This window comes from Aptenodytes patagonicus, chromosome W, assembly GCF_965638725.1.
Source record: "Aptenodytes patagonicus chromosome W, bAptPat1.pri.cur, whole genome shotgun sequence".
In the NCBI taxonomy this organism is placed as follows: domain Eukaryota; kingdom Metazoa; phylum Chordata; class Aves; order Sphenisciformes; family Spheniscidae; genus Aptenodytes; species Aptenodytes patagonicus.
Window position 1 is genome coordinate 44,105,688 of NC_134981.1, and position 22,538 is coordinate 44,128,225.

General features: G+C 43.7%; 1 protein-coding gene across 1 annotated transcript in view; it reads left to right on the forward strand.

The window, feature by feature from the left end:
• Positions 1 to 22,538, forward strand: part of LOC143171898 (zinc finger protein 608-like) — a 135,694-nt gene that overhangs the window by 107,361 nt on the left and 5,795 nt on the right. Inside the window, exons 3-6 of the mRNA XM_076361066.1 lie at positions 16,209 to 16,296; positions 16,762 to 19,213; positions 21,004 to 21,418; positions 21,926 to 22,098. Coding sequence (XP_076217181.1) covers positions 16,209 to 16,296; positions 16,762 to 19,213; positions 21,004 to 21,418; positions 21,926 to 22,098 — 3,128 coding nt within the window. The remainder of the gene's footprint in view (positions 1 to 16,208; positions 16,297 to 16,761; positions 19,214 to 21,003; positions 21,419 to 21,925; positions 22,099 to 22,538) is intronic.

A 22,538-nucleotide genomic window follows, 5' to 3' on the forward strand; every position in this document is an offset into this window, starting at 1 on the left:
CCTGGGCCTTGAAAAGCAAGTCCTATGGCGACATGGCACCCCAGAAAGAATTGAGTCAGACAATGGGACTCATTTCCGAAACAACGTCATGGATACCTGGGCCAAAGAGCACAGCATTGAGTGGGTGTATCACATCCCCTGTCATGCACCAGCCTCTGGGAAAATTGAATGATACAATGGACTGTTAAAGACTACACTGAGAGCAATGGGTGGCGGGACGTTCAAACATTGGGATACGCATTTAGCAAAGGCCCCCTGGTTAGTCAACACGAGGGGATCTGCCAATCGAGCAGGCCCTGCCCAGTCAGAACTTTTACATACTGTAGATGGGAATAAAGTCCCTGTAGTGCCCATAAAAAATATGCTGGGGAAGACAGTCTGGGTTATTCCTGCCTCGGGCAGAGGCAAACCCATCCGTGGGATTGCTTTTGCTCAAGGACCTGGGTGCACTTGGTGGATAATGCGGAAGGATGGGGAAGTCCGATGTGTACCTCAAGGGGATTTGATTTTGGGTGAGAATAGCCAATGATCTGAATTATGTGATGTTAAGTTCTAATTATAGTTATAATAGTTATACTAATAATACACAGATATACTAATCATACTAATAATATTATATGCCATACTAATGTTATTACAATAAGAATCACCCAGACTAATGAAGAATAACTTCAGTGAAACCAAGCAAAGCACAGTGATGATGGTACTAGAACTGACTTCAACATGAAAGAATCCAACAACGCACACCATCTCCATTTTTCTTGCCCTGGAAGATTATTATGACAGATGGAGCCTGAAGTCGTGGACTAAATGAACTCACCGAACGTTTTAGAGGGATGGCCCACAGACGAGGGGAATGATATCTCTGTGTGTGTGTGTGTGTATATATATATTAAAAAAAAAAAGAGAAAGGGGGGTGGTGATTAATGAAAATGTACTGGAAAATATGAGACTTGAGCATGACGCAGATGGTATAGAATAAGGGGTGGATATTGTCCTGGTTTCGGCAAGGATAGAGTTAATTTTCTTTCTAGTAGCTGGTACAGTGTTTTGGATTTAGGATGAGAACAAAGTTGATAACGCACCGATGTTTTAGTTGTTGCTAGGTAATGCTTACACTAGCCAAGGACTTTTCAGCTTCCCATGCTCTACCGACTGAGAAGGCTGGAGGTGCACAAGAAGCTGGGAGGGGGCACAGCCAAAGTGGCCAAAGAAACATTCCATACCATGTGACGTCATGCTCAGTACATAAACTGGGGAAAGCTGGCCGGGGGGGGCCGCTGCTCGGGGACTGTCTGGGCATTGGTCGGCGGGTGGTGAGCAATTGCACTGTGCATCACTTGCTGTGTGTGTTATTATTATTATCATATTATTATTATTATAATTTTATTTCAATTATTAAACTGTTTTTATCTCAACCCACGAGTTTTTCTCACTTGTGCTCTTCCAATTCTCTCCCCCATCCCACCGGGTGGAGGGGAGTGAGCGAGTGGCTGCGTGGTGCTTAGTTGCTGACTGAGATTAAACCACGACATATATACACCCAATATAGTTATGTCAAGTTATGTCATAGGATGCCTTCTCAATATTGAGAATTGCATCTGAACTTTGAAGACTTGCCATACCACAAGAGTATTGCTACAAGACTTTGTCATATTAAACTTTTTTAAAGTAATCTTTAAAAATTACTGCAAAACACAGTATGATTTGGTAGGTCTCCTTTGGCATTAGCAGAAGTTCTCTGAAATACTACTCAGCATAGTAAAGGTAGTAGGGACAACTATTATCCAAATGGAAATTTTGAGCAAGTAGGACTCCACTTATGTTTATATAGTAGTTTTTGATAACAGAAAACCAAAGAAATTATTCCTTGTGTTGGAAGATCATCTGGATAATCTTTCACAAATAAGTTACAGAAGTGTTAGGAAAGACTCTGTGCATATCTGCTTTCACCAGAATTTTGCAGATAGTCTGGGCCAGATTCTCTGCTAAGAAAGAAAGAACAGCTCCTTTTACAAAAATGAAACCATACACATTTTCTCAGCTAAGTGGTCTTTTGAGTTGTCTGAGAAAATAATCAGCTTGAACTAAAATAGATCTTTGTAGCAGTTGCTGTGATCTGAACACCAAAGCAGCCTATGCTGTAAACATTGTCAGGCTTTCCAGTCTAATTAATTGAGTAATGTCTACTTATATTAGACTTTGAACGTCTTTGTTTTCTGAAGCCACCATTTTCAAAAATCGGGGCCTGCCTTTAAGCTATTAATGTGATAACTTAATTCCTAATCACATGATCTCATTTTCACATGAGACTAGTTCCTTTGGCCTTTTCTTCTATACATGAAAGAATATCTGCAAGAGTTTGTAGTATGCACAGTATCCTGGCATGGTGCTAAAGATGCCTTGTCACTGCAGTGTTTTTACATCAAAATAGCACATCTGCATGTGTTATTCAACGTTAAAAGAACATGGCTTTTTTTTTTTTTAAGTAGTAAATGCAAGTCTTGTGAACTTTCTCAGTGCTACTCTGCACTTCGGGGTATGAGACCTACAGAGGACCAATATTATACAGTTGAGGGCCCAAGGCTGGACATTGGACAGGGTATTTATAATTTCAGTCTTGTTAATGTCATGACCAGTGTCTTATATTGTTTGCAGCATAGATGTAATTAAGAAGGAACTTAATGTTAGCTTATACAGAAGCACTGTGAATTAGCTTTATTTTTGTCTTCAAAGCAATTAGGAAATAATTTAGATATCTTCATTGCCAAATTGTGATGACATACCTTATTCTCTAAATTTAATTAATAGTAAATAGCTAATGATATTTTAGTGCTGTTCTTTGTTATGCAGTCACTAAAAAGAAGGAAGGAGCGGGAGGGAAAGAAAGTAGATACGTCACATCCACCTAACTCATAAAAATGCTTCTTACTGTGAGATTTCTGAAAGTGAAGTGATTTTATTACAAATCACTTTTGTGACATGACCCTTTCACCCCATAATAACATCCAAGTACAAATTGTCATACTTATTTGGTACAGTTTTGTATTGGGTTTCCGTGGCAAGGTTTTTGGGGGGGAGGGCTGCAGGGGTGGCTTCTGTGAGAAGAGACCTGACCCCATGCCAGACACAGCCAGTTCCAGCCAGCTCCAAAACAGGCCCACCGCTGGCCAAAGCTGAGCCAATCAGCAATACTGGTGACACTTCTGTGATAACATATTTAAGAAAGGGTAAAAAACACTGCGCAACAGCTGCTGGGAGAGATGAGTGAGAATATGTGAGAGAAAAAACTATGCAGACACCAAGGTCAGTGAAGAAGGAGGGGGAGGTGGTGCTCCAGGCACCAGAGCAGAGATTCTCCTGTAGCCCATGGAGAAGCCCACGGTGAAGTAGGTTGTCCCCCTGCAGCCTGTGGAGGACCACAGTGGAGCAGATATCCACACTGCAGCCCGTGGAGGACCTCATACTAGAGCAGGTGGATATGCCCTGAAGGAAGCTGCAGACTGTGGATAGCCCACGCAGGAAGAGACTCCTGGCAGGAGCTGCAGCCTGTGGAGAGGAGCCACACAGGAGCAGGTTCTCTGGAAGAAACTATGGCTTGTGGGGGACCCATGATGGAGCAGTCTGTTCCTGATGGACTGTATCCCATGGAAAAGGACCCATGTTGGAGCAGTTTGTGAAGGACTTTATCCCATGGGAGGGACCCTACGCTGGAGCAGGGGAAAAGTGTGAGGAGGAAGGAGTGGCAGAGATGAAGTGTTATAAACTGACCGCAACCCCCATTCCCCATCTCGTTGTGCTGCTTGGCGGTGGAGGTAGAGCTGGGAATGAAGAAGTGAAGTTGAGGCCGGGAAGAAGGGTAGGGGGTGGGGGGAAGGTGTTTTTTATTTTGTCTTTGTTTCTCACCATCCTACTCTGTTATTAATTGGCAATAAATTAAATGAATCTTCCTCCTCAAGTCGAGTCTGTTCTGCTGTTGATCGTAATTGGTAAGTGATCTCCCTGTCCTTGACTCACAAGCTTTCCTCTTATTTTCTCGCCCTGTCCTGCTGAGGAGGGGAGTGAGAGAGCAGCTGGGTGGGCACCTGGCAGCCAGCCAAGGTTAACCCACCACAAGTTTATTACATTACATCTGTCTATCAGGACTACTCATGTAAAATGTTTTTATGCTCATCTAGGCATGAGGTAGTTTTTCCTAACTATTGTTGGGTTACTTTTTGCCATGAATCTAGCTTCTCTACATTGTGGTTATGAATGTGATGAGTAAAGAAAAAAGCTCTTAATGGTACATACAGCGTGAAAGACAATACCCAAATACAGAGTCTTTTCTTGCTCCTAACAGGCTGATGAAACTCCCCTTGATGTTAAAGGAGTGATTTCCAGGGACAGTGGTGGGCACTGGGTAACATCCTGCGTGCATCTTTGCCTTATAAGGTAGCTTTTGTGTATAATCCTGTCTTGGCTAATGGATTTTGTCAGAAAAGTTACTGACTAGTGTAGGTGGATTGAATTATAAAACTTCTAGGTAACATGACCCTGTTTTCCTGTATTAGATTACGGTTGGCAATCCCTGAGCATATGTTCACCAGTTACTGTGTCTATTCCTTAATAATAATGAGTAGCATGGGTAGTAACTTTTAAAACATACAGAAGATGATTTCTTGTTCTTGGTGCTTTAATTACTGATATTTGACACTGAGGACTGCGGAGGATATTACTAATTTCAGAAATATTGTAATTGTGACTAGTTATGTAATTTGCAAATGGAATGATAAACCAAATTAAATAAAGAAATTTATACTTTGGAATATGTTTTTTTCTGTTAAATCCAAATCTTGTTAACTGTGCTCTGGTAATTGGTGAAACCCTCAGTTAACACCTTTACTTGGTAGAAGAAACATTTGTATATAATCTAAATATATTATTTGACTCTACCTCACAAGAACTGTATTAAACATTTTAGACAGGTTCCCTGAATTGGAATCTTGGAGTCCAGATACCCTTATATATACTGCATTACAAGCAGCTGAATTTTCTCCCATTCTTCACTAGTAGTTATTCTGAATACTTTAGCCTTCTGTGTTTTTTTTCTTGTGAAAATACATTCACATATTCAGATAGTATGGAACCTGTGGGTTTCTCAGACTTGTCCCCATTTTCCCTCTTGTTGAGACAATGCTAAGTAAATATTACAGGACATGCAGTCTAATGTAGAGGAAAACCCCTCCACCCTCATTACAGAGATTTCTTATGGCTTGACACAGCCCCACAGCCCCAGTGAGGTTTGGTCCTGTATGTGATATGTTACTTACCTCATGAGATAGAGTTAGTATGTGGAGAGCTATGCCCCAGCACACACACACACACACACAAAAGAGTGAGAACAAATTAGAGAAGGGCTCGTGGATCCATGACTACCTGCCCTGCGTATTCAGATGCATTATGCAGAAGTGTATTGAAGACTGCTGTAGTACTATTTATGTACTGCCTCTGAAACCTGGAAAGAAGTTCCAGCAGAGATTCTTGTTTTGAAGCAGATGTAATTAAGATGTGTCAGGACAAATATTTGGATCAAAGAAACCTGTAATAGTACACCCTGACTGGGTGCAGCAAGAATAGTCCTTTCTATTCAGTAATGCATCTAGCATATAGAGTAGACTACATATCTTTCTCATATCTATTTTCATTTACCAGTGCTTTGGTCTAATAAGCTTTCTAGTTGCATGTTTCCTTAGGGGTCAGTCCTAGCTCCCATGTTACATCTATTCTTTTGATTCATTTCTATGATAATTTTAGTATATTAAATGAGCTGCTTCCACTGCCTGTTCTATGAAATCTTACTTGTGGCTTAGTAATGTACTATTCATTAAGGAAAGGAAATGTATTCCTTACCACAGTTACTTAACACAGCATGGGGATTAATCTTCCCTCCTACTTGCATTCTGGGGCCTTAACTAAGATTAACAAAATTAATAAAATGCTAAATGTAACTGACTTTAAGGGAGGAACTTACTTGTGTTTGCTTTGAAGTATTGATTTTCTTACACTGGAAGGTCATTTGAATGTCTTCTATGAATTACTGAAATGTTTATTGATTTTGGGATTTTTTTAGTATTTTTTATTATACCTACTCCTTATGCTTTCTCTTTTGCCTTCTGTTCTATTAATACATAACAGAGTCTCCATGGCTCCATTATATAAATAAATATGGGACACATAAAGAGATAGACAAGAATGCAAACACTGAGGAAGATGGTGACTTATTTAGGAATATATCGTGATTTTTTTAAAAAGTAACAGTTACATTTAAAAAAGATAAATACGGGTGGAGTAGTTGGCAGGAAATGCAAAGCATGCTTAATTCTCTCATAATCATCTGTGGGAAGTCAGAAAGCCCTCCTTGCTTTGTATGTTTAGAAGAAAATTGGACAAACCCTGGTAAATGGACTGGAGGGAGAAATTCTGCTGCTGCAGGGAGATGGAATGTATGACATAATAGAATTTAGAGATGGAAAATACCCATGATTTTGACTCTCAGCTTTATGGAATCACAGCTGACAAGCTATTAAAGTGAGATGAAAGCATCAAGGTTACCAGAGAAACCATTGTAATGCATCTCTCCAGTACACAAGTGGCAGGTGGTCATTTAGTTCAGAGCTGCTGGTTTAGAGGAACCAAATTTCCACTCACAAATATTTCCTATGTGGTTCTACTGGCATTTTCTTTTCATCATTTTAATTTTTTGCCCATATGTTTAAGTAGGTTTAGAGGTTACAAAACATGACATGATTTCAGCACTTGAGAAAAATGATACATCATTTCCTGTACCAGAGCCAAAATGCTCCATTCTCCTTCGGCTTTAGTGGCAGATATTCTCTGAATGTATACTTCCCTACATGAGAGCAATCCACACAGGGACTGATAGAAGAGAAGCTCTGGAAACTTTTGTTCCTGTCTCAGACACGTGCTTAGAAACAGGATGGTTACAGAGGCAATTCAGTATGCAGCTGTAAGGCTCTCAAGCAAAAGAGCATTGCTTTAACCTTTTTAGAGGCATGTGATTTCCTGAAGGGCATGATCTCCCTGCTGTCTTCTTGAAGATCAGACTACCTCCATTTACTTGTATTTGCTTATCAATCACAATGTAACACCGCACAAATTTTGTTGTGGACTGTCCTTGAATAAGACCCCAAGAAATAATAGAGGATGGTTGAAGGAACCAGTGTGGGTGCTGTTTGTCAGATGTTGTCCTCCCATAGCCACACTGCAGAAAACTAGTGATTAATGGCTTGTTCTTAGATCATCTTAATCCTGTTTTCCTATGAGCAAATGCAGTTCCTGCCGTTTGGAGTGGGCCCGAGTGCTATCAAACAGTTCAGCGATGCGGGCCTTGATGTATGAACACAATGCAGTTGAATTCAGACAGTAACATTTCATCACGTTGGCAAGCCTAGTTAATGCAAACAAACCCAGTTTTGATTTACAGGGGCAGGAAGCATTAGACATCGTTAAGATTATTCCTGCCTGATAAAACAGTTTCTGCATATACATCCTCCTTCCTACCATCATCCCTCCCCACTTCCCCAGCCCCGGCTGGGGTGTTGCATCACACCACCCCCAACCCACCAATGGATGGCTGCGGCTGGCTGTGGCGAGTGCCGCAGAACCTGGCACGGCCTATCAGGGATTGGAGTTGCTGGTGGGCATGTCCCAATGGCGGGCCGGGCTGGGCAGCCTGGGGAGCCCTGCAGGGCCAGAAGCAACAAAACACTTTCACTGCAGACAAATGGGAAGTGTCTGTGCAGATATTCCTGTGTTTAATTTTATTACTCTAAAAATGGGGGGCTGTTGTTTCTTTCATGTTTCATTTCAAGCAATTTTAATTATACATTTTTGCTATGTCAGAGGCTTTGGAACACAGTGATTCAACCTATTGTGTCTGAGGCAAAAACAGAGTAACCTTCTGGAAACACAAATATATTCCAGTGCTGTAAATATAGCTGACATGCTAAAGCATTTTAAGCAGTCAGAAAGGTCATTGACACCACACATGAAGCACTACAGAGCAAAAGATGAGAAAAACGTTGCTTCCCCCCAATAGCTTTTTCAGGTGTTTGTTTTTATTTGACTAAAATATATTTTTCTAGGCTACTAAATTTGCATAGATCATAAAAATAAACTTGATTATGATTACCTATGTATCAATTTTTAGCTTAATCCTTTTATGTATCCAAAGTCTGGTTTTGATCCTGACTGAAAGAGTAGTTTATCTTTTATCCCTTAGACCGTGTTGTATGAAATGTATGAAATTCTACAGTAGTCTTATCATAATGGCAACTTAAAATGATATGGGAAATAATTTTCATATCTGCTATTAAGAATTTTCAAGTGTCGTGGTTTAATTTCAGTCGGCAACTAAGTACCACGCAGCCGCTCGCTCACTCCCCCCTCCCCCGGTGGGATGGGGGAGAGAATTGGAAGAGCACAAGTTAGAAAAAACTCGTGGGTTGAGATAAAAAGTTTAATAATTGAAATAAAATGATAATAGTAATGATATGATAATAATAATAATAGACAAAGCAAGTGATGCACAGTACAATTGCTCACCACCCGCCGACCGATGCCCAGCCAGTCCCCGAGCAGCGGCCCCCCCGGCCAGCTTTCCCCAGTTTATGTACTGAGCATGACGTCACATGGTATGGAATGTCCCTTTGGCCAGTTTGGCTGTGCCCCCTCCCAGCTTCTTGAGCACCTCCAGCCTTCTCAGTCGGTAGAGCATGGAACACTAAAAAGTCCTTGGCTAGTGTAAGCATTACCTAGCAACAACTAAAACATGGGTGCGTTATCAACTTTGTTCTCATCCTAAATCCAAAACACTGTACCAGCTACTAGAAAAGAAATTAACTCTATCCCTGCCGAAACCAGGACAATATCCACCCCTTATTCTATACCATCTGCGTCATGCTCAAGTCTCATATTTTCGAGTACATTTTCATTAATCACCACGCCTTTTTATATATATATATATATACACACACACACACACACAGATATCATTCCCTTAGTCTGTGGGCCATCCCTCTAAAATGTTCGGTGAGTTCATTTAGTCCATGACTTCAGGCTCCATCTGTCATAATAATCTTCCAGGGCAAGAAAAATGGAGATGGTATGTGGTGTTGGATTGTTTCATGTTGAAGTCAGTTCTGGTTCCATCATCACTGTGCTTTGCTTGGTTTCACTGAAGTTATTCTTCATTAGTCTGGGTGATTCTTATTGTAATAACATTAGTATGGCATATAATATTATTAGTATGGTTAGTATATCTGTGTATTATTAGTATAACTATTATAACTATAATTAGTACTTAACATCACATAATTCAGATCATTGGCTATTCTCACCCAAAATCCAGTCCCCTTGAGGTACACATCGAACTTCCCCATCCTTCCGCATTATCCACCAAGTGCACCCAGGTCCCTGAGCAAAAGCAATTCCATGGATGGGTCTGCCTCTGCCCGAGGCAGGAATAACCCAGACTGTCTTCCCCGGCATATTTTTTATGTGCACTACAGGGACTTTATTCCCATCTACAGTACGTAAAAGTTCTGACTGGGCAGGGCCAGCTTGATTGGCAGATCCCCTCGTGTTGACTAACCAGGGGGCCTTTGCTAAATGCGTATCCCAATGTTTGAACGTCCCGCCACCCATTGCTCTCAGTGCAGTCTTTAACAGTCCATTGTATCGTTCAATTTTCCCAGAGGCTAGTGCATGACAGGGGATGTGATACACCCACTCAATGCCGTGCTCTTTGGCCCAGGTGTCTATGAGGTTGTTTCGGAAATGAGTCCCGTTGTCTGACTCAATTCTTTCTGGGGTGCCATGTCGCCATAGGACTTGCTTTTCAAGGCCCAGGATAGTGTTCCGGGCGGTGGCATGGGGCACGGGATATGTTTCCAGCCATCCGGTGGTTGCCTCCACCATTGTAAGCACGTGGCGCTTGCCTTGGCGGGTTTGTGGGAGTGTGATATAATCGATCTGCCAGGCCTCCCCATATTTATATTTCAACCATCGTCCTCCATACCAAAAAGGCTTTAACCGCTTGGCTTGCTTGATTGCAGCGCATGTTTCGCATTCATGGATAACCTGGGCTATAGTGTCCATGGTCAAGTCCACCCCTCGATCACGAGCCCATCTGTATGTTGCATCTCTTCCTTGGTGGCCTGAGGTGTCATGGGCCCACCGAGCTAGAAATAATTCACCCTTATGTTGCCAGTCCAGATCCACCTGAGCCACTTCAATCTTAGCAGCCTGATCCACCTGCTGGTTATTTTGATGTTCTTCAGTGGCCCGACTCTTGGGTACGTGAGCATCTACGTGACGGACTTTTACAACCAGGTTCTCCACCCGGGCAGCAATATCTTGCCACAATGCGGCAGCCCAGATGGGTTTGCCTCTGCGCTGCCAGTTGCTCTGCTTCCATTGCTGCAACCACCCCCACAGGGCATTTGCCACCATCCAGGAGTCAGTATAGAGACAGAGCACTGGCCACTTTTCTCGGTCAGCAATGTCTAAAGCCAGCTGGATGGCCTTGACTTCTGCAAATTGGCTCGATTCACCTTCTCCTTCAGCAGTTTCTACAACTTGTCGCATAGGACTCCATACAGCAGCTTTCCACCTCCGATGTTTTCCCACAAGACGACAGGACCTATCGGTGAACAGGGCATATGGCTTCTCATTTTCTGGTAGTTTATTATACAGTAGGGCCTCCTCAGCACGCGTCACCTCCTCCTCTGGCGATATTCCAAAATCTTTGCCCTCTGGCCAATCCATGATCACTTCCAGGATTCCTGGGCGACTGGGGATTCCTATTCGAGCCCGTTGTGTGATCAGTGCGACCCACTTACTTCACGTAGCATCAGTTGCATGATGTGTACAGGGGACCCTCCCTCTGAACATTCAGCCTAGCACCGGCAGTCGGGGTGCCAGGAGGAGCTGTGCTTCAGTGCCGATCACTTCTGAAGCAGCTCGAACCCCTTCATATGCTGTTAATATCTCTTTTTCAGTTGGAGTATAGCGGGCCTCGGATCCTCTGTATCCCCGACTCCAAAACCCTAGGGGTTGACCTCGAGTCTCCCCTGGTGCTTTCTGCCAGAGGCTCCAGGTAGGGCCATTCTCCCCGGCTGCGGTGTAGAGCACATTTTTTACATCTTGCCCTGCCCGGACTGGCCCCAGGGCTACTGCGTGAACTATCTCCCGTTTAATTTGTTCAAAAGCTTGTCGTTGCTCAGGGCCCCATTTGAAATCGTTCTTCTTCCGGGTCACTTGATAGAGAGGGTTTACAATCAGACTGTAATTTGGAATGTGCATTCTCCAAAAACCCACGACGCCTAAGAAAGCTTGTGTTTCCTTTTTGCTAGTTGGTGGAGACATGGCTGTTATTTTGTTGATCACATCCATTGGGATCTGACGACGTCCATCTTGCCATTTTATTCCTAAAAATTGGATCTCCTGTGCAGGTCCCTTGACCTTACTTTGCTTTATGGCAAAACCGGCCTTCAGCAGGATTTGGACTATTTCCTTCCCTTTTTCAAAAACTTCTCCTGCTGTGTTGCCCCACACGATGATATCATCAATGTATTGCAGGTGTTCTGGAGCTCCACCCTGTTCTAGTGCAGTCTGGATCAGTCCATGGCAAATGGTGGGGCTGTGTTTCCACCCCTGGGGCAGTCGGTTCCAGGTGTACTGAACGCCCCTCCAAGTGAAAGCAAACGTTGGCCTGCACTCTGCTGCCAAAGGGATTGAGAAAAACGCATTAGCAATATCAACTGTGGCATACCACTTGGCTGCCTTTGACTCCAGTTCGTACTGAAGTTCTAGCATGTCTGGCACAGCAGCACTCAGTGGTGGCGTGACTTCATTTAGGCCACGATAGTCTACTGTCAGTCTCCACTCTCCATTAGACTTCCGCACTGGCCATATGGGGCTGTTAAAGGGTGAGCGAGTCTTGCTGATCACTCCTTGGCTCTCCAGTCGACGAATCAGCTCATGAATGGGAATCAGGGAGTCTCGGTTGGTGCGATATTGCCGCAGGTGCACTGTGGTGGTAGCGATTGGCACTTGTTGGTCTTCGACCTTCAGCAACCCCACAACAGAGGGGTCCTCCGAGAGACCAGGCAAGGTGGACATCTGTTTAATTTCCTCCATCTCCAAGGCAGCTATACCAAAAGCCCACCGGTACCCTTTTGGGTCCTTGAAATACCCTCTCCTGAGGTAGTCTATGCCAAGGATGCATGGAGCATCTGGGCCAGTCACAATGGGGTGCTTCTGCCACCCGTTCCCAGTTAAACTCACTTCGGCTTCCAATACAGTTAGCTGTTGGGATCCCCCCGTCACCCCAGAAATACAGATGGGTTCTGCCCCTATATAGCTTGATGGCATTAGGGTACACTGTGCACCGGTGTCTACCAGAGCCTTATACTCCTGTGGGTCTGACGTGCCAGGCCACCGAATCCACACAGTCCAGTAAACCCGGTTGTCCCTTTCCTCCCCCTGGCTGGAGGCAGGGCCCCTCTAATCCTCATCACAGTACTCATTTCTCATTTCTTGTACGTACGAGTCAGAAGTTTCTTCATTAAGATCAGGAGTCAGATCAGCCCTTCTACCCTGTCTGGGGAACTGCCCGCTGGAAACTGGAGAAGCCATTTTCCTGGAAGAACCTCTTTCTGTGATTGTTTTCCCTTGCAATTCGCGTACCCGTGCCCCTAGGGCTGAGGTAGGTTTCCCATCCCACTTCCTCATGTCCTCTCCGTGGTCACGCAGGTAAAACCATAGGGTGCCCCGTGGTGTGTACCCTTTATATTCTCTCTCTTGAGCAAAAGAACGCTTACTTCTAATAGCCGAGATACTGGTCCGTACAGGTGAGGAGTAGGACCTATCCTCTCTGAGTTGCTGGATCTCCCGGGACAGTTTTTCGGACAGTTTCTCCACAGCCGAGACGATGGAGGAAGAAAGACTTTCCTTGTATTGCCGGAGTTGACTAGCCAATTCATCCACTGTTTGTTCCTCTCCATCTTTCCAGGTCATCACTGCCAATGAATTGGCGTATGACGATGGTGAGCTCCTTATAAACTTCCGCCACATGGGTCGTGTGCACTTGACTTCGTCTGGATCTTTGGATAGTTGTTCATTGCTCAGGTCACCATAAATCACCTCCAGCACAGCTAATTCTCTCAGAAACTGGATACCCTTCTCCATGGTGGCCCACTTGCTTGGGCGACATATGACATCTTCCTTAAAGGGATACCTTTCCTTCACGCTTGACAAGAGTCGCCTCCAAAGGCTGAGGATACGTGTCCCTTTTCCAATTGCTTTATCAATGCCCCCTTCCCTAGAAAGGGATCCCAGCTGCTTGGCTTCCCTACCCTCTAATTCCAGGCTACTGGCCCCATTCTCCCAGCATCGGAGCAGCCAGGTGACAATATGCTCACCTGGACGACGGCTGAAATCTTTTCGTATATCTCGCAGCTCACTCAGGGATAGAGATCGGGTGGTCACTGCCTCGTTTATGAGTTCTTCCTCTTCCTCCTCCCCGGTCAGCGGCCGGCTCTCCTCCTCCCGTTCTCGTGATGGCCCTTCTCCAGGGTAGTCGTACAGTTCTTCCTCCAGTTCCCTTTTAGAAGAAGCTTCTTCCTCCCTTACTAAACGAGCCGACTTCCGCTTCCAAAATTTCTTCTTGTGTACAGGGGCGACTGATACTGGCACAGGCTGGTTCTTTGGTTCAGCCACAGGGCCTGTTGCCGGGGTTGGAGTGGTCGCAGTGCATGTCGCCGGGGTTGGAGTGGCCGCAGTGCAAGTGCATGTCACCGGAGTCCGAGTAGCCGCAGGGCCTGTTGCCGGGGTTGGAGTGGCCACAGTGCATATTACCGGGGTTGGAGTGGCCACAGGGCCTGTCGCCGGGATTGGAGTGGCTGCAGTGCATGTCACCGGAGTCTGAGTGGCCGCAGGGCCTGTTGCCGGGGTCTGAGTGGCCGCGGTGCATGTCGCTGGGGTCTGAGTGGCCGCAGTGCATGTCGCCGGGGTTGGAGTGGCCGCAGTGCATGTCGCCGGGGTCTGAGTGGCCGCAGTGCATGTCGCCAGGGTTGGAGTGGCCGCTGTGCAAGTGCATGTCACTGGAGTCTGAGTGGCCGCAGTGCATGTCGCCGGGGTCTGAGTGGCTGCAGTGCATGTCGCCGGGGTTGGAGTGGCCGTAGTGCGTGTTGCCCGGGTTTGAGTGGCCGCAGGGCCTGTTGCCGGCACCTGAGTAGCTGCAGTGCATGTTGCTGGGGTCGGAGTGGCTGCAGGGCCTGTCGCCGGGGTCTGAGTGGCTGCACGGCCTGTCGCTGGGGTCGGAGTGGCCGCAGGGCGCGTTGCCCGGGTCTGAGTGGCCGCAGTGCGTGTCGTTGTACTGTCAGAGCCAGAGACCTTCTCTTCCCTTTGAGGGTACTGAATGGTGTTGAACAGGGCTCGGTAGGCATGGGCCAGGCCCCAGCACGTTGCAATGATCTGCATCTCTCTGGAGTTGCCAGGGTGACAGCATACTTTGTCCAAATATTCTACTAACTTTTCAGGATTCTGCACTTGCTCAGGGGTGAAGTTCCAAAACACTGGGGGTGCCCATTGGCCTAGGTACTTGCCCATCTTGTCCCACACACCCTGCCACTCATGACTATGCAGCCTTGGGGCAGATCTCTGGATGATATTCTTAAATTGCTTACCAACTTTAGACAAAACCGAAACAATATTCCCAAGAAGTACCAATAGAAGTATCTTAACTGCCCAAGGATGTTCAAAATACTGGAAAGTTACTGTAATGAAGGAGGAAACATCATAGAAGAAGGTAGTGACACTGCCATTCTGTATTTCCTACGTAAAAAAACTCTCAGAAAAGTTACTGCAATTGCTAGTTGTCTCCACGAAATGGTCTCCGTGGTACAGTAACGGCTTCATTGCGAAGTTTACATACCACAGAAACGTCAAGGTCAATGTTCTAAAAACAAACCTCACAAGCGAGACATTACTATTCACTGCAGACCACAGCAAACTGCAAAACCCAACACCAATCTTTAACATGTACAGCAGGAAAAAGAGCGCGATGCAGATTATACAAATCAATATCGAGAACAGAGAAACCAACATTGTGACCCACAACTACTAACAGATATAAGTTCCTTAATACACTCCGGTTAATCTGTTATTATCTCAAACCCTTCGAGCCCCACGTTGGGCACCAAAAAGGACTGTCGTGGTTTAATTTCAGTCGGCAACTAAGCACCACGCAGCCGCTCGCTCACTCCCCCCTACCCGGTGGGATGGGGGAGAGAATTGGAAGAGCACAAGTTAGAAAAACTCGTGGGTTGAGATAAAACAGTTTAATAATTGAAATAAAATGATAATAATAATATGATAATAATAATAATAATACACAAAGCAAGTGATGCACAGTGCAATTGCTCACCACCCGCCGACCGATGCCCAGCCAGTCCCCGAGCAGCGGCCCCCCCGGCCAGCTTTCCCCAGTTTATGTACTGAGCATGACGTCACATGGTATGGAATGTCCCTTTGGCCAGTTTGGCTGTGCCCCCTCCCAGCTTCTTGGGCACCTCCAGCCTTCTCAGTTGGTAGAGCATGGGAAGCTGAAAAGTCCTTGGCTAGTGTAAGCATTACCTAGCAACAACTAAAACATGGGTGCGTTATCAACTTTGTTCTCATCCTAAATCCAAAACACTGTACCAGCTACTAGAAAAGAAATTAACTCTATCCCTGCCGAAACCAGGACACCACGGCAGGGAGGTTGGACTAGATGACCTTTAAAGGTCCCTTCCAACCCAAACTATTCTATGATTCTATGAATCTATGAAATACCGTTTCCTTTTGTCAGCTGTATCTTGATTACACACACTCTTAGTCACACAGGCACACATTCTCTTACACCGACACACATTTACACATGCACTCTTGTTCTTTCTTGTTTGCTCTCTTTCATGTAGGTTTTAACTTGAGGTCACTGAAACCAGAAAAGAGGAATAATCTAGACCACAACTTTTGAAAAGAAGTGAGAATAAAGTTCTCACTCTGTGGGGAAGAAAAACAAATGAAAAAAAAAGAACAAGACAAAAAACCTACCCCAGTTCTTTTTCTCACTGTTGCAATTGTTTTTCTCCTACTGGCAGGTGTCCTAGTAGTAAATGTTACGTGGAGGAACAAGACTTATGTGGGAACACTGCTGGACTGCACAAAGCATGATTGGGCCCCTCCCAGGTAGGCAATCATTCTGGGTCTGTTTTTTCTCTACTGTATTTTCACTCCCCAATCTCTTTCAAGAGACTCTACAGAGATTAGTAAAAAACAACTGGGTATAATTGAAAACATGCACCAGTGAATGAATAATTCTCTGTTCCACACTGAAATGTAGGGACATTAGGGTGAAAGTTTTTATTTGAGTGGGAAGGGGAAATATGTGGGGAATTAATTCAAAGGGGTATTAATTTAAAAATACATTTTTACAAGTTTGGAAACTTTTTCTCTTTGTTGTTCTAGTTAGATGTTTCTTTTCCATTTTTGTCTTTTTTTAATGACATTCCCTTTGAGACTGCAATGTTCTCATTTGGAAGAAGGACAACCTTCCTTTAACATGGCTGACGTTTATGTTATGGTAAGCGGTGTTGTTTTGGTATTTATTCAGTTCATGGCTCCTGCTGATGACATCTGCTCTTGTTTATATAGGTTTTGTGAATCACCAACAAGTCACCTGGAAATGCGAGGAGGCCGGGGCAGAGGAAAGCGGGCAAGGTCCACTGCAGCTGTACCTGGAAATGATGCGAGTTTTACAGAGTCTAGAGGACTTCAGAATAAGAATCGAGGTGGTGCTAATGGGAAGGGAAGGAGGGGCAGCCTTAACGCAAGTGGGTGCAGGACACCACCAAACTGTGCTGTAGATGATGTCATAGCCAGCCCCTCATCCACAAACAAGAGGAAAAATAAGCCTCCAGTAGAGATAGAATTGAACTCCAGTTCAGAGGACAATAAAGGTGGAAAACGTGCTTGTACTAACTCTAGAAGCACTCCCACCACCCCACAGGGGAAACTTGAGGCTACTTTTTTGGACCAAGGTTGCTCTTCTCCAGTGCTGATTGATTGTCCTCACCCCAACTGCAACAAAAAGTACAAGCACATTAATGGACTCCGATACCACCAGGCTCATGCACATTTAGATCCAGAAAACAAACTGGAGTTTGAGCCTGACAGTGAAGACAAAATTTCAGACTGTGAGGAAGCATTGAGTAATGGGGCACTTGAATGCAGTGAGCCAAGCATAAATTTGTCAAGCTTTGATCCACTAAAAGCACCAATGTCTCCTTCCTCCATCACTACCCCATGGACCCCCAAAGGAAAAAGGGAGCTGACCAGCAATGGTCCCAGTTCAGTTATCAGTTCCAAAACTGGCAAGAATTCTGGCAAAAAGAAGGGTCTGAACAGTGAATTGACCATCCTTCCAGTAATTTCTAATATTGCATCCACACTGGACAATTGTTTGGTAGCAGATGGCAATTTGCAAACTGAAATGCCCAAATTGGAGGCTGAAGGGTTGATAGACAAGAAAATTTTGGGCGATAAAGACAAAGGCAAAAGAGCTAATCATTGCAAAGTGCAAAAAAACCTTTCCAAACTCAAAATGGCCAGGCCCATTGCCCCAGCACCAGCACCGACTCCTCCCCAATTAATAGCTATACCTACTGCAGCCTTTACAACCACCACTACAGGGACAATGCCGGGACTGCCCTCTCTAACAACTACTGTTGTTCAGGCTACACCAAAGAGCCCTCCGCTAAAACCTATTCAACCAAAGCCCACAATTATGGGGGAGCCAAGCACTGTAAACCCAGCTCTCTCATCACTCAAAGACAGAAAGAAAAAGGAGAAGAGAAAGCTAAAAGACAAAGAAAGCAAAGAGACTGGAAGCCCTAAGATGGATTCTAAGCTGGGAAAGCTAGAGGATTCAAAAGGGTCTGGGAAAGATTTATCTGGACATTTTTTAAAGGACCATCTCAATAAAAATGAAGTGTTAACTGATGGACTGCCAGAGCCTCAAGAGAGCAGGATGGCAAGTATTAAGGCTGAAGCTGATAAGGTTTACACGTTCACGGACAATGCACCCAGCCCTTCTATAGGAAGTGCCTCCAGGATGGAATGCAGCACTTTGGTGAATGGACAATCATCAGTTGCCCCACTGCATGTGTTGACACAAAGTGGTGCAGATACTGCAGCCACTAAAACCAACAGCCCTGCTTACTCGGATATTTCTGATGCAGTTGATGACGGTGGCTCTGACAGCAGATCAGAGGGCATGAATTCAAAGGCCAGCTCTCCTTCGGATATTATATCTAATAAGGACAGTGTTGTAGAAGAACATTCTTCAACCACAACACAACTGGCTCAAGGAAAAGAGTCCCATTCTCCCTATTACCATGGCTACGGATCTTATTATTCTCCAAGTTACATGCACTCTGGACGGGTCAGTGCCCCAGCAGCTGGGAACAGCAGTACCCCACAGGGACTGAAGATCAAAAAAGAGGCTGAGGAAGAGGCTGAAAAGAAAGAGAAGACAGAACTGTCAGATTCCAAGAAAAGTGAAACCAATTCCACTAATTTGCAGCCACAACATCAGTCAGTAATAACGCAAAGACACCCTGCACTTGCCCAGTCACTTTTTTATGGACAATATGCTTATGGACTCTATATGGACCAAAAGTCCTTAATGGCCTCTAACCCTGCTTACAGACAGCAGTATGAAAAATACTATGAGGAGCAGAGACTAGCAGAACAGAAAATGACACAAACTGGGAGAGACTGTGAAGGGAAAAATGAACCCCCCTTGAAGGAAATTGACAACGGTGATAATAAGCAGAAAAATAACCCATCTGCTACTATTTCAAAGGCCCCTTCAACTCCAGAGTCAAGCAAAAATAACACTAAAATAGGGTCATTAGTCCCTAACAAAGGCGAGGAGATGAGCAAATCACAGATCCTTTCCAATCACCAGCAGCAGCTTCAGTCTGACAGTTTCAAAGCCAAACAAATGGAAAACCACCAGCTCATAAAGGAGGCTGTGGAGATGAAATCTGTTATGGACTCCATGAAGCAAACAGGAGTAGATCCGACCACAAGATTTAAACAGGTGAGATCACAGGAAATAGAACAAATGTGTCTTGACTTATAATTAAATCATGTGAGATTTTGTCTCTGATTTTGCTGTTCTTTTACCTTTGCAGCCAACCAATCTCCGCGATGCTTTTTTCATGCTAGATAGTATTGTAGTCTGTGAATAGACCAATAGGCCTTTCAGTTGAGCTGTTTGAAAAGAAAATAAACTAGCAAGGTGGTGACAGAATCCAGGCTTAAAATATGAATAGACTATTTTAAATTACATGCAAGAATAAAATATAATTAGATTCCTCTTTTAGATGTAAATTCCAAGCAATTTGCTAAGTTCAGAAATGAGAAATTTCAAGCAAAATAAGCAGCTTTCGTTGTGAGAGGACAAAGTAGATTTGAAACACAGTTTGGAGTGTTTCTTTTTTCTGTGTGTTAAATGACAGTTGGCATTTACTAAAGATGGGTGAGCTGATTCTTTGAAGAATTGGCTTGAAGCTCAGCTCTTTATCTTAACTCAAGGTGACCTTTTTGAAATAACTGAGTTCCCTTTCCCTCCTCAACCAACCCCAAACCCCTACAGACCTATTGTCGTGGTTTAACCCCAGCTGGCACACCTATACAATGGATGAAATCATCTCTCCATTGAAGTTGGTGATAGTTTTGCCATTGACTTCAATAAAACCAAAATTTCATCTAGTGGCTCATGCTGACCTTACTAGATGTCAGATTTCCTTCATTCGAGGCAATGTTACTGTCTCTATGCTCTGAACCAGAGCCTCAGTGTTGAATGCTTTCACGTTCTGGTGTATGGTACATCCCAGACTTCACCCTAATGGGCTGTCTTTCAAGATACAGTGGGGTCAGGTGAATAGGATTTAGGGAGCTTTAAAGGAAATGGGATGGTATGGGCATAAGAAGGAGAAGTTTTCTGCTGATTCAAATGAGTATTTGAAGCAGACCATCCAAGCATCTAGTTCTGTGCTTATGTTTCTGTTGCATGTGCCGTGAATGTTTATGTTAGACACAATGTTTACAGTTAGCTCTTGCATATCTTGTATTTAAAAGTTTCCTGTTATTGTTCAGTACTGATTTGATGTAGTCTTGCAAAGAACTCATCTACTTACTTCTAGAACATACTTATAAACACCTCTAAATAATATATTATGCAAAAATGTATTTGTGATATCCTGTACATGTTCTTTAAACCTTGTGGTCCTGATCCTGTAAATACTTATGTGTGTGTAATTTTACAAACTTAAAATAAGAGTGACTGTCAGCTGAAGGAGTCTGCCTAAATGTCTGACTTCCACTGATTCATGAGTGTTTGTAATATCAGAGGCAGCATAAGCATCTTTCCAGCTAGATCAGCTTTTCAGGTTCATTGTTCCAGGTAATCTAAGTGCTCTGACATATCCTTAGGCATCTTTAATTTTGTGGTTGACAGATATTTTTTGCTCTCTAGTGGGAAAATCTCTCTGTAGGTTTTAATTAAAATGTTTTATGTATAGTATGGTCTCAACTTTGATACAATGCATATGTATTTCATGATTAAGCTAGTTAAAGGCATGAAGGAGGATATAAGATGAAGCAATTGAATTAAGTATTGATAATAGTCTCTTACTCTTTCATGGGAATATTGGTTTGACTTGGAGCTCAAGGCACTGTGTAGCAAGCAAACCTCTCCACTATGTAATGCAGATATGTTATTAAAACAGCTATTAAAAATACATTAACTGAAATACTGGAAATATCAATAATAATCTTATTTCAACATTGAAGTTGAGAAAAAAAAATTTTTCTGCTCCATATTAGGACCCAGATTCACGAACATGGCATCATTATGTCTATCAGCCCAAATACCTTGATCAGCAAAAATCGGAACTTGATCGTGAGAAAAAGTTAAAAGAAGACAGCCCTAGAAAAACACCTAACAAGGAAAGTTCCCTGCCTAAGCTTCCTGTTTCATTAGCAAGCATTAAAGAGGAGCCTAAAGAGGTCAAGCGTTCTGATTCTCAATCAGTGGATGAGAGCAAGATAAAAAATGATGATCGAAAGACTCCTGTAAATTGGAAGGACTCTCGAGGTGCTAGAGTGGCAGTTTCTTCACCAATGAGTCAGCATCAGGCATATATCCAGTACTTGCATGCTTATCTTTATCCACAGATGTACGATCCCAACCATCCAGCCTATCGTGCAGTGTCTCCTGTCCTAATGCACAGCTATCCTGGTATGTATTCTGAAACTTGCCTTGCACACTAGTAAAGATTTACACGCTCAAAGTGCAGCAAAGCCTGCATTTTAATATTTCTGTTAGCAGCTTTGTTTTGCTTGTGCTTATGCTAGGAAATGTTCTGTAGATGAAACTCAATACAGGATGTTCCTTTTATGAACTGTCAGAGTTCCCAGCTACAGTTTCCTCAACCCTTGACAGTCTGCTATTGCTGTTAGACTGACGGTTTATTGCCTAGAAAAATATTCTAAACACTGTCACAACCATTATAACTATTATTCCTTTCACTTAAAGAGAACCCATAAATGTCTGAAATGGCTATGAGCTCAGCCCTCTATAGCCTTCATTCACCAGAGCAAATTAGGTGAAAAAAATAGATACAATTTGATAATCACATGATCCTTTTTTGATGTTGCCCTCTGTCCTGGCATCCCCTCCTCCTACCTTGACATAACCAAACTGTAAAAACAGTAACTTGATGTGGCATTTATTGTTTACCTGCAGGGACCTATCGCATTCCAGGATTTCATTATCCTGTTTATGGGAAGATGTCAGGGAGAGAAGAGGCAGAGAAAGTCAATACCAGTCCACGGATCAATGTGAAATCAACCACTGAGTCCAAAGCACTGGATTTGCTCCAGCAGCATGCCAACCAATATCGCAGCAAGTCCCCTGTTGTAAGGCTTCATCTGTTGTTACTGAAGAGCGGTACATTTGGGAAGGGGTAGAGAACACGATTTTAAGAAGCACACACAGTCTGGCATCAAGCGATGAATGCATGATGCTTCTTTATACTGCTGCTTAAAATAAAAGTAATTTCAAGTCAGGATGCATTCTTGGCATAAAGTGGAAGTGACACATAAAACCGAGTTCTGTGCTCAGTCTTCTTAACTTAAATGAATGGACTCATATAGAAACCTATATTCAGAAATAACCATTGGTGCAGAGTTTATTACACTTAAACAGGAAGTTCCTGTTTGTAAACAGATAATGAAATAAAAACTTGGGCTGTGGATTTTGGTAATATCCCCTGAGTATATTTGCCATGAAGCCATCCATATCTTCTGAAAAGCAGATTGCCTCTGTTTCTGAAAAGCATTTGTTTCTGAAGATTACC